Source organism: Pinus tabuliformis, chromosome 1_1 (assembly GCF_031772625.1).
Source record: "Pinus tabuliformis cultivar Carrire ecotype Pingquan chromosome 1_1, CPIR1, whole genome shotgun sequence".
In the NCBI taxonomy this organism is placed as follows: Eukaryota; Viridiplantae; Streptophyta; class Pinopsida; order Pinales; family Pinaceae; genus Pinus; species Pinus tabuliformis.
Genome location: NC_142297.1, coordinates 221,218,429 through 221,235,974, shown reverse-complemented (window position 1 = coordinate 221,235,974; position 17,546 = coordinate 221,218,429). Strand labels below are relative to the sequence as shown.

General features: G+C 42.1%; 1 protein-coding gene across 5 annotated transcripts in view; it reads left to right on the top strand.

Moving 5' to 3' along the window:
• The window catches only part of LOC149212335 (pre-mRNA-splicing factor ATP-dependent RNA helicase DEAH1-like), a 425,880-nt gene that overhangs the window by 136,945 nt on the left and 271,389 nt on the right, over nucleotides 1–17,546 (top strand). For all 5 annotated transcript variants that reach the window (XR_016250762.1, XR_016250761.1, XM_089391822.1 and 2 more), the window contains exons 12-13: nucleotides 15,091–15,170; nucleotides 15,448–15,515. Coding sequence is in view for 3 of the 5 variants with exons in the window: in XM_089391822.1 (XP_089247948.1) it covers nucleotides 15,091–15,170; nucleotides 15,448–15,515 (148 nt within the window). In the remaining 2 variants the exon portion in view is untranslated. The remainder of the gene's footprint in view (nucleotides 1–15,090; nucleotides 15,171–15,447; nucleotides 15,516–17,546) is intronic.

Here is a 17,546-nt window from a genome sequence, read left to right as displayed (position 1 = left end):
ACACAATCTCTGATATGGTGGTATTGTATATCGATGTGCTTGGAGCGGTCATGAAACAGAGGATTTTCAGAGAGCTTGATGAGACTTTGATTATCACAGTGTATGACTGTGGGCTCCAACTTCTAACTAAACAAACCAACAAGTAGCTTACTCAACAGTATGGCCTCACAAGCTGCTACGCTGGTAGCCATGTACTCTGCCTCAGCTAGGGTCAGTGCTACTGATCTCTGCTTCTTGCTGAACCAAGAAACAACTGCTAATCCAACCCTAAAGGTACAACCTAAGTGCTCTTCCTGTCTGTTGACCCCCCTGCCCAATCTGCATCTATGAAGCCCTGAATCCTTTAATATTTTTAAGGGATTGATTGGGCTAAGTGATGAAATAGCCTATCAATCCCCATAGGCTACAATCCTCAATAAAGGGGAAGACCCCAAATTTTCCAATTCTGGGCGAGTTTTGGGTCGGTTGGGCAAAGAAACCCAAAACTGGGGTTTGAAGTAAAATTTACTCAATCATTTAAGGAGGAGAGACCCCTATAGGAATCTGTAAATAAGGGAGGATTGAATTCATTTCGAATCATCATTGAGTTGGATCGTTTTTCTCTGTTTTTCTTTGAGCCTGAAGCTCTGAGATTTTTAAGACCCCTTTTTCCCTATCAATTTCGGTGGTGAAAGATTCCACCATAGTTGATAAAAATTCTCTTTTATATTTTGTTTTTCTTTTATCTTGTTCTGGCTACAGGAATTTAATTGTTTGAAGGGCAACGAATTATCTTTGAGAAAAAACTGTGACCAAGCATTATCCAACCCCACTGAAATTGGATGAATTCTTCCTGAGGCTAAGACGACTGAGTTTTAATCATTACAAGAAACAACACGTCAAGAAAATTCATCATTCAAGGGGCAACAGGATATCTTGAAGCAGAACCAGGAAGCAATGATTGAATTCTTCTAAGGTTCTGAAGCAATCCACATTTCCCTGAGGATGGTAAAGCAAAGTATCGAGGAAAAATTGTGAAGTTTCTTGGGGCGGCGAAATATTCTTAGTTGATAGTCTGGTACAGGATCTTCTGGAAACAACGAAAACTTCTCTTCCCTTTTTATTGAGACAGGAATTCTTTTAATAAGGAGTGAAAGGCTCTGCTAGATCAATCTCTCTGTTTTGAACACAAGATTGTAATTTGGGTAGCAAGGTTCTTCTTGTAGATATTTGGACTTTTGGGAGTTTTCTAAAGGATAGCGAATATCTTTGGAGGAGTAGCGAAGAACTTTTGAAGGTAGTGAAGGCCATCACTTCCTATTGGGCATAGGGATGTACATGGAAAACAAGCAAATTCACCTTGTGTCTTAACTGGCACGTGATGATTGTTGAAGTGGAGTGAATTTCTCCGAGCGCAGGAGATCATGCACAATTCTGTCAAAGTTTGATTATTGACATAATTCAAGAAGAGTGTATGATAATTAATCCTATTCTGGTCTGATGTGATTTTCTTCTCGGGGGAATTACGACTTTCTGTGGACATCTGAACTATACAGGGAATTACACAATCATCAAGGGTTTTGTCTGTAGATCCGACCCACTTAACAAAAGTATCCGTGACAGATTAATAATTTAAATGTTTGGAACAGTAAGGGAATTAGGGATACATATATATTGAAGCCTATGTAGAATCAAAGTCTTCCAGTGTTTTGTGGAATTTGTATTGGGAATTATAAATTGTTTATCATGAACTGCTGCTAAATGTTATCAATACTTACGTTGTTACATAGTTAGATTGTAAATGGTTGAAGTATTGAAACTGTGAACTGGTTTTTTCTGAACTATTGAAATTTTAGTGAATATTGTTTAGCACTGTTATCACAGCAGCGCCTTTACAGTTGCATTTGAATTGCAGAGTTCACAGTATGAATAAAAAATGCAGTATTGGTTGATATCTTTGATTGCATACTTTGTAAAAGCCGTAGGGTAAACTAGGGAAAAATTTCACTGTTCCATTACAAAGCCTTACACCATCAACCTGTATGTACAACAACACATAATTTGTTGTGCCCCTGAGATACCTCAATACGTGCTTGGCAGCAACCCAGTGCACTCTGGTCGGCTCAACCATGAATCGGCTCAATTGGTTGACTGCAAAGCAAATGTCTGGTCATGTGTTCACCAGATACATCAACGACCATATGAGCTGCTTGTAAAGTGTAGGATCAACTCGCTTTGCTCTAGTAGCGTCCGCCTTTCTCTAGTTTATGATGAGAGGCGTGGTCATGAGCCTGCACGCCTGCATGTGGAACCTCTTGAGAATCTCCTGTGGTTACTTTCCCTATCCCAAGAAGATCTGTCCATCACTCTGCCATACCTCCAGCCCAAGGAAATAGTGCATCAGCCCTATATCCTTCTTCTCAAACTCCTCAGCAAGATCCCTCTTGCAGTCACTGATGAGCTTCTCGTCCTTGTCAGTGTTGAGTTGTCAACATACAACACAAGAATGAGAGGCTGCCCCCCAGCCACAATATAATCAAGTTAAGGTTAGCTTCACTCTTGGGGAGGCCCAATCCTAGAAGATAACTGTCTATCTAAGCATACCATGCCCTCGTTGCCTGCTTGAGCCCATAAAGAGCTCTCTTTAGCCTACAAACATGCATGTCTCTGTTGAAAATCTCGAACCCCTCAAGCTTCTCAATGTATATCTCTTCCTCAACATCTCAGTTAAGGAAGGCAGTCTTCACATCCATTTGGTGGGCTTTCCACCTGATTTGCACTACTAGAGCCAGTATGGTCCCGATGGACAAATATCGGGCTATTGGTGCGAACTTTTGATCATAGTCTATCCCTTCGACTTGAGAGAAGCCTTTGGCCACGAATCTAGCCTTAAAATTCTCCACACTCCAATCAGCTGCATGCTTAATCATCTACACCCAATGTGAACGAACCACTGATTTGCCAATTGGTCTTGGCACAATCTCCCAGACGCCATTATGCATGATAGAGGAATACTCGTCCACCATGGCATCTCGCCATGCCTACTGAGAAGCTGCCTTCTTATAGCTAGAAGGCTCTAAGTCTATCATCTCAGTCATAAGTGCCATGGAGCCCATATATCTCTGTGGTTGTTTACTTTGTTTGAATGTGGAGATGGGGGCTTCAAGTCGCTCCTAAGCTTCCCTGATGAATTGATTTGCCCACCTGGCTTGTCCTCTCCCTGCACTAGGAGTCACTGGTGGAGTGGGCCCCTCTAGCTCTACTCTCTCCTCCTGTTCTTGCGCTTTCTCGTCAGTTGCATGCTGCTGTTCGACTTGCCCAATAATTGACTGTGATAAAGTTTGAGGAGCTAGTTGAGCCTCCTACTCCTACTCTTGTGCTGTGTTAGTTTTTGGTAGCATCGAAAGTGCTCTAGCCTTGAAAATTGGTGGAAAGGCTAAGGCACATGAGTTCTAAAGAACCCAGAAACTGTTTGGTGAAATTCCACCTGGATTGTATTTTATTGAAATAATTAATATTTTTAATGGAGTTCCTAAGTCAACTTAGGGAAATTAAAATATTAATGGGTATTAATCAAAATATGGGTGAGAATGATCTAGAAGGCAGATCAAGTCATGTTTTAATCTTAGCCGTTGATTAGAGACTTAATCTTGGCTGTTGAAGACTCAATAGGAAAAGTATAAAATGGAGACTTAGGGTTCATTTGGAAACACACACACATAGAGAAGAATTGCTCTGGAGTTCGATTTCTGGGGCTAGGAAGCTGAGAAATTCGAATTAAGTGATCATTCAGCAGAAGAGGGGCAATGAGAATCTGGGAGGAGGACTTTCTGGAGAATACTGATAGAGAGGTGGAGAGAGCTTGCAGAGAGGCAGCGTAGTAGCCTGGTTGACGCTGGGCCAGTCTGGGCCCACACAGTCCTGACATAGAGCCAAAAGGGCCTGCGCAAAGCAAAAAAGCTACCTGTCACGCAGAATCCAGAACTGCCGGAATAGCTGGCATAGTTGACACAGAGGGCAGAGAAGCTGATGCAGGGTTGACGCAGAGCCTACACAGGCCAACGCAGAAATAACCAGGGTTAGCTAGTCTTGTGCCGGATCAGTTGAAATTCTGCTGGGTGAAGTGAGGTAAAACTCACTTAGATTTTCCGCCAATATTTTTCTCTGTAAAGGATTGCTAGATGAGCATCCTAGATTTGTATTCAGATATTTCTTTTGCATAATAATAAACCCTCAGAACTGCTACACCGGTTTTCCCACATTAGGTTTTTCCGGGGACTATTGTGTCAAAAAATAAGTGTGTCCTATGTATCTTGTTCTTTTCTCTGTTTTTTGTTTCATGAGATTAAATATTTAATTAGTGTAGACCGTAGAAGTAATTTGCTTCAATATTCAGAAGAATAACTTGATGAATGTAATTTAAAAAAAAATCAAGTAGGTGAAGTAGATTCAGATTTGTTGTAGTAGGGGTTCCTTCGATTCTAGGAATTTTCACATGGTATCAGAGCATTGATTTTGAAACAGGAAGAGTAGATCCAATGCTGAGCAGTGAGGCCGAAAGCTGCACTTGGCAGCAATTCGAATCCCCTTGAAGGGATTGCGAAGTCCTTGCTGGGAAGCAGATCAGAGGAAATCTCTCTGAGTGAGACGACAGAGAGGTACGATTTCCAGTTTGTGAGCTTGCAAAGGTAGAGGGAGTGACGTAGAGCCTCAGCGCAATGCTTGAAGTGTGCAGTTTCTGCCGAGGCAGAAATCCGATGGAAAAGAATGAAGACACGTAGAAGGGGAATTTTCTCCTCAAATAACTTTCCGCCAAAAAGTTCGAATTTCTCACTTGTTGAGCAGCTGAGCAGTACTAAGAAGTGACTAGAGGAGTCAGTTCGACAGTTGGGTGAAATGGCATTGCATGGGCTCAGAGATCAGGACAGTTTGGATGGTGCCTCCAACTATGTGATATGGAAGACCAGAATCTTAGCTATTCTGGAGGAATATGATCTCAAGGCCTACGTCAAAAGTGTTGTAGTTGTTCCTGCTAGCAACGATCAAAAGAAGAAGTACAAGACCAAGCAGGGGAAGGCAAAGAGGCTCATTCTCGATGGAGTTCGAGATCATGTGGTCTCACACTTGCAAGGCAAGGATACAGCCTGAGAGATGTGGGAAGCCTTGTCTTCTCTGTATGAAGGCTCTTCCAAACAACGAAAGATGTATTTAGAGCAGAAGTTGCAGCGGACCTTGATGCAGAAAGGAGAAGTGGTGAACCTCTATCTTCAACGTCTTTAGGACACTAGAGACCAACTTGCTGCAATGGGGTCCACTCCTCAGCCAACCGCAATGGTGAGGATAGCCCTGAATGGAGTCTCAGATGAATGACAAGTTTTTGTCCAAAGCATATTGGGCAGGGAAAAACTACCTTCATGGGAGGAGATGTGGGTGGCTCTTCAACAAGAGGAGTTAAGGAGGGACCTAGTGAAGGTCAACCTCAATGGCAACAGTGGGAGTGGCACAAAGACGAAGGAGGAGGAGGAAAACGCAGCTCTAGCATTTAGGGGACAACAGAAGCCGAAGCGAAAGAACATTTCAAAGGTGAAATGTTTCAGTTGTGGCGAGTTGGGCCATTATGCATTCCAGTGTCCTTTGATGAAAAAGGAAAAGGATGAGGAACATGATCCTAAGGCTGCTTGAACAAAGATTGACGAGGATGAGTTTGCCATGAGTGCCCACGCATCTCCAGGAGGGAGATGTGGTGATATTGAGCTGTAGTTGGGAGGACTACATGTAGGCAGGATCCTTGAGGAGTCCACCTCTTGGATCAATTCCTTGCTATAGGAGCCCAAGGTTCAATAGTAGCAAGATGGACTTAGTGTTAGATGATGCAGTGGTTTGTTTGGAGGATAGATGCAGTAGCTTGGTACCAGACACTGATCAACGCAGAGCAAGGTTGGCAGCAGTGCAGTTGGCATAATGCAGGAGTCAGCAACAACGCAGAAGATTCAGAGGGTTAGAATCAACAACAGTCAGATTCCAACATTCATTGTATTATGTTGAACACAGTTAAGTTCAATTAATTTTGGATGTTTTTCAGTTGCTTCTCTTAGCAATTGAGTTGCAATATGGATGCAATGTTAGCAGTGGCAGTGCTAGCAACATAACAGATGCAACGTTTGAGAGGGAGCTGTAGTACAAATGCAGCAGTGGCAGTGTTAGTGTCATGGGCAACATTATAGTAGCAACAACATCACAGTGTTGGTGGCAACAAGAGTACAGAAAGGAGGTTCTTCAGAAACAAAGCAACATGCAGGTGGACATGGTAGCACTTTCCTTGCTAAGAGGGAGTGTTAGTTTTTGGTAGCATCAAAAGTGCTCTAGTCTTGAAAATTGGTGGAAAGGCTAAGGCAGTTCTAAAAAACCCAGAAACCGTTTGGTAAAATTCCACCCGGATTGTATTTTATTAAAATAATTAATATTTTTAATGGAGTTCCTAAGTCTAAACTTAGGGAAATTAAAATATTAATGGGTATTAATCAAAATATGGGTGAGAATGATCTAGAAGGCAGATCAAGTCATGTTTTAATCTTAGCCATTGATTAGAGACTTAATCTTGGCCGTTGAAGATTCAACACGAAAAATATAAAATGGAGGCTTGGGGTTCATTTAGAAACACACATAGAGAGAAAATAATTGATACAGAGTTTGATTTATGGGGCTAGGAAGTTGAGAAATTCGAACTAAGTGATCATTCAGCAGTAGAGGGGCAGTGAGAATTTGGTAGAAGGGCTTTCCGGAGAATACTGATAGAAAGGCAGAGAGAGCTTTGCAGAGAGGCAACGCAGTAGCCGAGAAAGGTTGACGCTGGGCCAGTCTGGGCCCACGCAGTCCTGACGCAGAGCAGAAAAGTTGCCTGTCACGTAGAATCTAGAATTGTCAGAATAACCGGGGTAGATGACACATAGGGCAAAGAAGCTGACGCAAAGCCTATGCAGGGCCAACGCAGAAATAACTGGGGTTAGCTAGTCTTGTGCCGGATCAGCCGGAATTCTGTCGGGTGAAGTGAGGTAAAACTCACTCAGATTTTCCGCCAGTGTTTTTCTCTGTACAGGATTGCTTGATGAGCATCCTATATTTGTATTTAGCTATTTCTCCTGCATAATAATAAACCCTCAAAACTGCTGCACTGGTTTTCCCACATTGGGTTTTTCTGGGGACTATTGTGTCCAAAAATAAGTGTCCTATGTATCTTGTTCTTTGCCCTGTTTTATGTTTCATGAGATCAAATATTTAATTAGTGTAGGCTGCAGAAGTAATTTTCTTCAATATTCAGAAGAATAACTTGATGAATGTAATTTAAAAAAAATCAAGTAGGTGAAGTAGATTCAATTTTGTTGCAGTAGGGGTTCCTTTGAGTCTAGGAATTTTCACATGCTGTACCCTTCTCATGCTCCAAGGACTTCCAAAGAGCCCTTTCCTCCTTAGATATCACATCACGCTTGATCACTATCTTCCTGAGTGCTAGGATGTACACCCTGACGGTTTAGATGTCTCACTGTAACTCATGAAAATGGCCTTTTTTGTTGTGGGATCTAGCTTCCTCGGGTTATTTGAAGACACATGGCAGTAAACAACGTTGTGAAAGATCTGAAGATGAGACACATCAGGCATCTTGAATCTTGCCTGTGAAAGCCTCCTTTGGTGTGACTCTGCCGAGCACCTTGGGTGGACTCTTGTTCTGCAAAAAGACTGCAATATTGCATAGTTATGCCTAAATAAACTTAGGCAACCCTTGGTCATGCAACATGGCCCTAGCTGCTCTAACAATGCTCCAACTCTTGTGCTCACCCCATTCTGTTGAGGGTTATGAGGTTTGGTGAGCTCTCTCCTGATGCCCTCCTTCGCACACAAGTCCTTGAAGGCATTGGAGATGTACTCCCTGTTACCCACCACTTTGTGTGTGATATCCCCAGGAGAAATTTTTTCTCCATGATGAGCCTCAGTCGGTAGCCAACAACCCCTTGATGCCTCCTACTAGCTCGTTGTGCCATTTCTCTGCCACCTAAGCCAGCCATGTGGTTCCTCACCCACTTGTATTGATCGTATGTTTGAAGGTGGGCCTCCTGAATCTAAAGGTATGTCTTGTCATTTGATAACTGAGTATTGGGTTTACTTAACATGGATACTTCTGGGTATGAATTGATGGTGGGATTTGGCAGAAAGAGCGGGCTTAGTTTGTACTCTTGTCTCCTTGGTCTCTTTTGGTTGTTACCCTTGGATCTTAGTCTTGTGGGATCTCCTTTACTGACCATTTGGTTCTAGGCTAGTACTACTTGGGAAACCCCAATTTTGGGTGCGTGGTCCCACTCCTTTACCCACACATATTTCTCCCTTTCCACTCACTAACCCTCATTCATCTTTTCTCCCACCTGGGTCCACATTTCCATTCTGGGTCCACATAGGGCCAACAACCCTACCCCCTTGCCCCCACCTTGGGTCAGCCTAGACTGATGCCCCAGAGGTTGAAGCAATTAAAAGAAAAAGTGAAAAGCATAATTGGCCACATTTAACAGGAAATTGTGCCACAAAATGCAAAAGATGGTCGGGACAAAATAATTAGCACGTGGGCAAAAGCCAATACATGAGCTCTACCCCCATCCATGGCCATCACCCTGGTTCCATAGGCCCTAGATGAGCCTCATTTATCATTCAGGAACCCATGATTGTCCCAAACCCTGGACGACAATGAATTGCCCTACCTTAAAGGGGGTAATCACTGTTATATTATACACATCATGCTCTTGTCCTTTGAGCTCTGAGTAGTTAATTAAAGAAAATTCATAAGAGGCAAAAGACATATGAAGAAGGGTGGAAAAATCAAGGTCAGGGCACCTCATGTACCACGACTGTGCCCTCCTATACATGACATACCCAGGTGTGGGCTTCCCCTTATCTAGCTACCCCTATGCCCCATTCTGTGGCCTAGGGATGCCCTTCTCATTCCCTATTCCATCTCACCTATTTGTCACTTGCCACCCCTTTTAGAAGGATGTACCTTGGACAGAGTATCCCCTCTAACGACTGAAACCACCTAATAAGGTACTTGGATAACCCCCTTTGGAGCTTGGAGACACTAGCACATGCCAAAGCCCACTACGGAAGGGCATGCCATTATGAAGTGCCCACTTTGCTATCCATGATTTGTAAGCTCTTTTACCTGATTATTTTAATGACTGATTGTACTGGAAGCCTAGGGGACGCATTGGATCTTATGCAGGATTGCAGTTGGTTTCCATTTGGGTTTGGCTTCCCTATATGGGATCTTGACCCCCAGAGGTCCACATTGGCACATGCAGGGTGTGCATAGAGAGCCATGGGCCTCCACAACAGCAGAAAGTACTCCACAGATCTTCATGGATGTTCAGAGACTACTAGTGATCCACTTTCGGGACAATGGTGACAGGCTTTGTACACTATGCCCAACTGCCCCCCACAGGAGCCCCACACTCTTGGCAGGAGTCCCAACACTTGTACGATGTAATGGCAGCATTCATTCCACCACTTGGACCACTATGGAGGATATACAGGCATCTTCGATTCATATGGAGACCCGTGAGGTCATTGATGTGCCCTCAGACCCACTGGGAGCACCATAGGTCTACTACTTGGAGAACAAGGGGCCAACCCGTTGTCCATCATATTCCGAGGAATTTATTCCTCAATATGGCACTACAGGATGTTATTGAGCCTTTGGAGGGCCCTACGTCACACATACATTATTATTTGGCCCCTTGCGAGGCTTATTTTTACATTATGAGCTAGTATGGTGGGCTTGTCACCATTAGGAGTTATTATATGAACATTATTTTATCTTTAGGGGCCCATAGGCTATTTCGAACTCCTTAGGAGGCTATATAGTGATGTTAGATACATTCATTTGTATCATCACTTGACTTGGGATCTCTCTAGTCATAGAGAATTTTCACATTTTTTCCTTGGAGGATATTTTTGGAGATGATGAATTTTGATGTATGGATTTGGGCTATTTCTCTTATCTTGGAGCTTTGTTCTGCAAACGAATTGCTAGTTGGATATACTCTATAACATCGTAAGTGCATTTTATCGTTATGATTCTTGTTGCTGCATACTGCTAAAATTAGGGCTAGTTGCTGGATTATTGTAATGTGGAATTGAGCAATGTTTTAGTTATTAAATGTAGGGACACTATTATATGAAATGTCCTAGAGATTATTTATCTCGAGAAGCTTGCATCATTTGCTTTAAAGTATAAATGCTTGAAAGTCACTTTTCTTTTCTTACTATCTACATTGGATGAAGTTGACTTTCTGGGCCTCCTTGATCAAGAATCCAAGTTCTTACTCATTACCATCCTTGACTCCATATCCCCAAGTGAATTAGGCACTGGTTCCATAAAAAGGGTGATCATATTAACCTTCTTTTCACCATTTTCCCCCTTTTTCCCAAGTCTAGCCCCATTGGGTCACCTAGGGCATCAATTTCTCGATAATTGGCCTAAGGAAAAATTTTGATCTCCTCTAGGCTACTGTGCTGGTGGGTCCCCTCCCTCTCCTCCAAATTTGAGGCCATTTTGATGGTGGAATCTCCGGGAATCCCAAGCCCTAGCTCTAGGACCAAATTTTGCCTAGGCATCCCCAAGGCTAGACACTAATAGGATCAATTCAACCTTTTGAAGTAAATATTCTTGTTTGGTCCTTTCCCCTCACCTTGTCCAGGATAGGAACATCATTGGCTGCTACATTCCATCCCCGAACCTGGGCTGGGTCCACTTGGCCCCGTGTGGTCCCACTTCTCAATAAAGACTATTTGTCAAAGACCATTTGGGAATCCAAGTTTCCAAGGATTATAGGGATTGAGAAACTCCTTTATAAGTCTATCCTTTCTCCCTCAACCCTCCAATCCTCACCCCTTACCCCTGGTGGACCAAGTCCCTTGCTTAAAGAGCAAGCAAGTTCCATTCATCACTCCATCCTTGGGAAAGGGTTTTCAGGGTCACTCCTCACCTCTCCATTGACTTCTACTTTACAAAGTGATCCCTACACTATAGGGACTCCTCCCATCGGTGAAACTCTGTAAAGAGCAGGGAGACTTAGCTGTGGTGACAGTGGGCTAAGCCTCCACCGTTGCCCTTGACCTAGCAGTTACCCTCTTAGGAACCCCTTTTAGGTCCCCTGCTGGTTTGAGTGGTAACAATCCTCACCATTGTTTGACCTCAACGCCTTGATCTTCCTACTAGTCTGGTTTTCCACAAAGGCATTAAACTCCATGAACTTCGAGAATAATTCATCTTTCTTCTTCATGAAGAAGATCCAAGTCCATCTCGAGTGGTCGCCGATGAAGGTGACATAATATTTGTATCCCATAAGGGATGGAGAGGAAAAATCATCCACAGGCATCCGAATGTACCGACTCCAAAATGCTTTTGGCCTTGTTGTGTCTACTGGGGAAGGATGTCATGGCATACTTGGCAAGTGTGCAACCCTTGCACACATTATGCTGATCTACGTTGCAGTGTGGTAGCCTTGTGGCAATCTCTCTCAAGATCTTCAATGCTTCATGATGTATGCAACCCATATGCCCATGCCAAAGCTCCCCTAGGTCACAACTCTGCTCACCAACTACTGTGTTGATTAAGGCCGCGACTGTCTTAAACTGTAGCATGTAGAGGTTCTTCACCCTAACTCCAATCTGCTTAGCTGCTCTGGAGTTGAAAGGCTTGATAAAGGCCTTTCCTTTGTTGAAGATAACCTCATAACCCTTGTTCTCCAAGGTTGAGACTGAAACAAAGTTTTTCTTCAACCCTAGGACGTGGATGATGTCTATAAGGTAGAGAGGATTCCCATACTCGCTCTCAAACTTGATAGTACCCACCCCCTTGGCTATGTACCTGCCATCATTTCCCATCTCTATGTGAAACTGCATGTCCTTCTTTGTCAATTGGCTGAAATATTCCTTGTACGTGGTCATATGACATGATGCTCCATTGTCAATATACCAAACATTGTCCACTGAGCTTGCCATGCAAGCTATGAGCGAGACCTCCCTCTCAAATTGAGAAGTGAACTCCACCTTTGTTGATGCTGCCATATGGTCCTTCTTGGACCCCTTCTTCCTATTTGGACACTAGGTGGATTAGTGCCCAAACTGATGACAAGAGAAGCACTTAATTTTGCTGAGATCTTTCTTCTTCTTATCTCGTGAATTGGACTTGGCCCCTCCTGCATTTTTCTTTTCCTTGGCCTTGGCCCCTTTGCCATCTAGGACAAAGTTTTCCCCTTCTTCAGTCTTCACATGAGACCCAAATTTGGCCTACTTCTGAATGTCGTCTTGCACACAATCACTTGATAGCCACTCCTAGTCCGGAAGCTTCTCCCTGCCCCTCACTGTATCATTGAAGTTTTCCCATGACTTGGGAAAACCCAATAGTGGAAAACTGACAAGGTCTCTATGCGAGACTGTCTCCCCAACTCTAGGTAACTCATCCCTCACATGGATGAATTTGGTGAGATATGACATCACAGACTTGGACTTCGCCATTTTGATATTTCTGAGTTTATCTTTGAGTACTAGCTTCCTGGCCTTGCTTGAACCCTGCTATAGCCCTAAAATATGTGTCCACATAGCCTGAACTGCCTTTTTCCCTGATAGGTGAGGTATGATATGATCCTTGACCCCTTCTTATGGCCTTTGCATCCTTCTTATTGTGTTGGGCCAGCTTCTGAGGGCCTTGTTGTTGAGCTGGTGGACTGTCCACGAACTCCCAAATTCCTTGCTCCTCCAACACTACACAAATCCTCTCCTTCCAGTAACAGAAATTTGAGGCCCTTCAAGGTGGTATTCAAATCTCAACCCCAAATACGCCATTCTGCTGTTCGTGTTGCTCAGAAATACTAGTGCAGAGCTTGCTATGAGAAAACCCTTGCGCAGAGTTGGTTCTGGTAAACCCTCGTGCAGGTCCATCTGATAAACTGTGCTGTTTTCTGTCTCTAAGCTGCTCTTGAGAAAATAAACACGCTTTCTGGTCTTCAATCAGAGACTCGCTCTGATAGCATGTTAGACTTTTAAAACCCAACAACTAATTCAATGAATTTTCTGAAGTGAAAAGAACTGCAACTGAACTTTCAACATACATTCATCAAATATACTAAGTTTACTAACTGAACTATTTGTAGCAGAAAAAAAAAATTGAAGACACAAGCACATTCAGAAATTTAACACCAGAAATTTTACCCAGGAAACCCTAACTACGGAAAACCTGCAAACTTGTGTGTTCTTATTATGCTCAGCAAAATCTTCAGAAGTTGATTACAAGTATGAGGGAAAACTTCCCTTCACTTTGCTAACCGATAACATAATTGGACTGTGCACTTCTCTTCTACTCGGCCTGCTTGTGTCTGCACTATACGGACTCGCACAGGCTTGTATGGCCCTTTTGTGCAGCTGAATGCAGCCCTGGCTGAAGTGTACGCTGGCTGGAAAATACTCCGAAGTTGCTTGACCTCTCTTTCTGCCCTAGTGCGCTGATCTGAAACCCTTGGGCACTGAACTGAACACCCTTCTCTTTGCTGAGCTGAACACACAAGCTGTCTTGTGCACAATGAGCAAGTCTGCGCCGTTTTCCCTCCTTAGATGTCGACCTGGGCCCACCATTTACATGAATGGCTGAGATTAAATTTCAATGGAAGGCTGAGATCATTTCATTTTTTGGCTATAGGAAAATTAAAAATTTCTTAAGTCGAGATAATGAGAAAAAGTAAAACTGCGCTTTTGGCCCACCTGTGGGTTCCTTTGCCAAATTTAGTGTATCTCTAAATTTAGCTGAAACATTCCTCCTTTAACTCCATTTAACATCCCTAATATTTTTGAGAGCGATTGGTATTTTGCTACTTGTTTATAAGCAATGCTTGGCAATAAATATCTATTAACTACTCTTTTGGAAAACATTATTTGTGTTCAATTGTGTGAGGAATTCAATAGCTCATAGACTTTCTTTTATTACATATTTCATAGAAAATTGTGTAGTAGCAATCAAATATCTTTCGTTGCTCTACTTACTTTTGTTTATTCATTTTGGACTCCATATAAGCCACCGGCCAATTATGTGGGTGTTTAACCCAGTCTGGTTTGACTTTGCCAAGACTTCTGAGTCTTGGCTGACTGAAGTACTCGCCTTCGAACTCACCACAAACTTGGCACTAATGATACTTGCCAAGTCTTGTCACAATCTCACCATCAAACTCCCTATATTTTGTTGTGCACGATATACACTATATCTCGAGTTTTTTTGTTTGTTTGAATTGCTGATTCTTTCTTGAGTCACAGAGTGTTGCCAAGTCCGATCGTGGGAATATTGGTTTAACCATTAAAAAAATACCCAAACTTAATGAATTTACTTGATTTGCCTGCATTCTAGCATATAGGTCATATATCTTAGACATTCTGTTTTCTTTAGCTTTTGATTAAAAAATACAAGTTCATCTTGTTGGTATTTGACCCCTTTTCACAGAAACAAGTAGTTCTACTTCATCCTCAATCTTCTTGCATAGAAAAATGTCTAAAACCCAACAACAACACAATGAACAGGTTGCAGTTGTTCACTGTTTTCATCTTAGTTGCATTGATTTCAGAGTGTTTCCAGCAGCTTTGGACTGTTTTTCTATTTGCTGTTGTGCACTATTTTAGCACGAAAAAGCAAAGTGTTTTGTGCTTTTAGTTGATATCTACTTAATATTTTTGCTTTGTTTTCCATGCCCATTATATTGCTGTCAACATTTTCTGTCTTCTAGTTTTTTCAGGACACCAGCGTATGACTTACTTGTTTGAGGTTGTACTTATCCTTGTTAACTTAGAGTTAAATACATTAGAGTCTTGGACAATTTAGGGAAGTCCCCCTGTGATCGAAAATTATCTGGGAACGAAACATATCAAACATCCAACATCGCACTTGTGGTCTCAGCCTACTTTCTTGAAACATTTGATTTCCAGTTGGTAATAGAGTGCAAAATCTTACTCATGTATTTGAGTTATCTCAAGTAATTTTTATCCTTGTACTTGCAATTTGGAATTGATTTAAACACTTCAATGCAGTATCGCATGCCAGAAGCCTATGACGAAGAAGGCAAGGTCAGGCAGGAGAAACGATTTTCTGTAGCCATGCAACGATACAGGTAATGTTTTCTTCAGAAAGTGCTACCTGAAAAGTTACACAATCATTTTGTACTTAATGACATTTGATTTTGCTGGTCAATGTTGCAATAATCCTAGCCTAGTTATCTTATACCATGGTATAAGTCATCTTGATTAGTTGTGTATTACATATCATATAAACTTCTTTTATTCTTGCTTTTCTTTGGAGAGCCAAGTTATGAAGTTATGGATGCCATAAGGTTGTGCTTTTGGATGTTCATTGTAATAATCATTTATTGCATGTTCCCATTGAAGCAGAGACCCGGGTTCTGAAGATAAAATTAATCCATTTGCAGAGCAAGAGGCTTGGGAACAACATCAAATCGGTATACTCTCTCAAAAAAGCTTACTAGGATTTGAATGCTTTTTTTTATCATTAGTTGTGTAGAAACAATTTTTGGAAATTAATTATGATGGAGCATGTTATACCTGTTATGGTCAATATTCAAAATATCGCCCTTATTTGATATTTCCTTTTCTTTTCTTTTCCTTGTCTGACATTGAATTCTTGGTATTTTATAATTCCTTACAACCTAGATGTTTTTGTATATGTTTCATACAAAATGTAGAGCTACAAGACAAATTTGAATATCTATACAACATTCACCCTACATCACATGAAGCACCCCCGAGCTGTTAGTTTTTGGTAGCATCGGATGTGCTCTAGCCATGAAAATTGGTGGAGAGGCTAAGGCACATGAGTTCTAAAGAACCCAAAAACCATTTGGTGAAAATCCACCCGGATTGTATTTTATTAAAATAATTAATATTTTTAATGGGGTTCCGAAGTCTGAACTTAGGAAAATTATAGTATTAATGGGTATTAATTAAAATATGGGTGAGAATGTTCTAGAAAGTGGATCAAGTCAAGTTTTTAATCTTAGCCATTGATTAGAGACTTAATCTCGGCTGTTGAAGTCTCAATGAGAAAAGTATAAGAAGGAGGCTTAGGGTTCATTTAGAAACACACCGAGAGAATGAATTGATCTAGAGTTCGAAATTTCTAGGACTTGGAAGTTGAGAAATTCGAACTAAGTGATCATTCTACAGCAGAGGGGCAGGGATAGTTCGAGAATACTGGGCAGAGAGGCAGAGAGCCACCAGTGGAGGCAACACAGCACTTAGAGGGACTGATGCTGGGCTAGTCAGGGCCCACACAGGCTTGATGCAGAGCTAGAAGGGCCAGCGCAGAAGGGATGCTGCGTTCACGCAGAAATCTGGAACTGCTGGGGAGTTGCCAGAACAACCGGGAGAGATTGATGCATAAGCTCCAAGAGGCAGAAGAGACAGTGCAGGGTTGACGAAGAGCTTCTGAGGCTGACGCAGGGCCATCGTAGAGATCGCTGGGGGTTTGCCAATTCTGCTGCCTTCACGCAGAAATCCGAAATTGTCGGGGAGCTGCCAGAACAACCAGGAGAGGTTGACGCATAAGCTCCAAGAGGTAGAAGAGACAACGCAGGGCTGATGTAGAGCTTCTGAGGCTAATGCAGGGCCAACACAAAGATAGTCGAGGGTTTGCCAATTTTGCTGCCGGATCAGTGAGAAACTGCCCGGTGAAGTGAAGTAATCTCACTCAGTTTTTCGCCATTATATTTTTCTCTGTAACTGGATTGTCGGGAGGGCATCCAACATTGTATTCAAAACTACTGCTTAATAATATAAAACCCTCAGAGCTGCTGCACCGGTTTTCCCGCATTGGGTTTTTTTGGGGACTATTTTGTCCAAAAATAACAGTGTCCTATGTATCTTGTTCTTTTCTTAGTTTATTGTTTCATGTAATCAAAATAAATTGGTGTAGGCTGTAGAAGCAATTTACTTCAGTATTTTTCAGAAAATAACTTGATAATGTATATTAAAATCAAGTAGGAGAAGTAAATTTAGCATTGCTGCAGTAGGGGTTCCTTGAATATAGGAATTTTCACACGAGCATGGTGTAAGCACTCTCGAAGTAACCCTAAAAGCTAATAGTAGTAACAAACAACCCCTGTTTGATGTCTTGTTAGAATTCAAAAATGTCATCATAAGATGTTCCGCCAATTAAGGTACATGGATGTTTGGCAAGGAAAGTGGCTACAACTTCGACAAATCTCAAGATGATGTGTCCAACAATTTATTGACGTCTTCAACAAAATATCCATCAAGCTTAAGGTAAAATGTTTTGAAGAAACTCTATATTAAGCTCATTTTAGGGCTATTGCTGCATTCAAGGAAGTGAACTATTCTATGCTACTTCCTTGTAGCATGTCTTCTAGAACTTGCTTCCAAAATATAGGAGAAGCTACCTAAAACCAATTTTGTAAGTTCTAGGAAGCTGATTAGGACTTCCAAGGGCCAACCGAATGGCAATGGCCAAAACA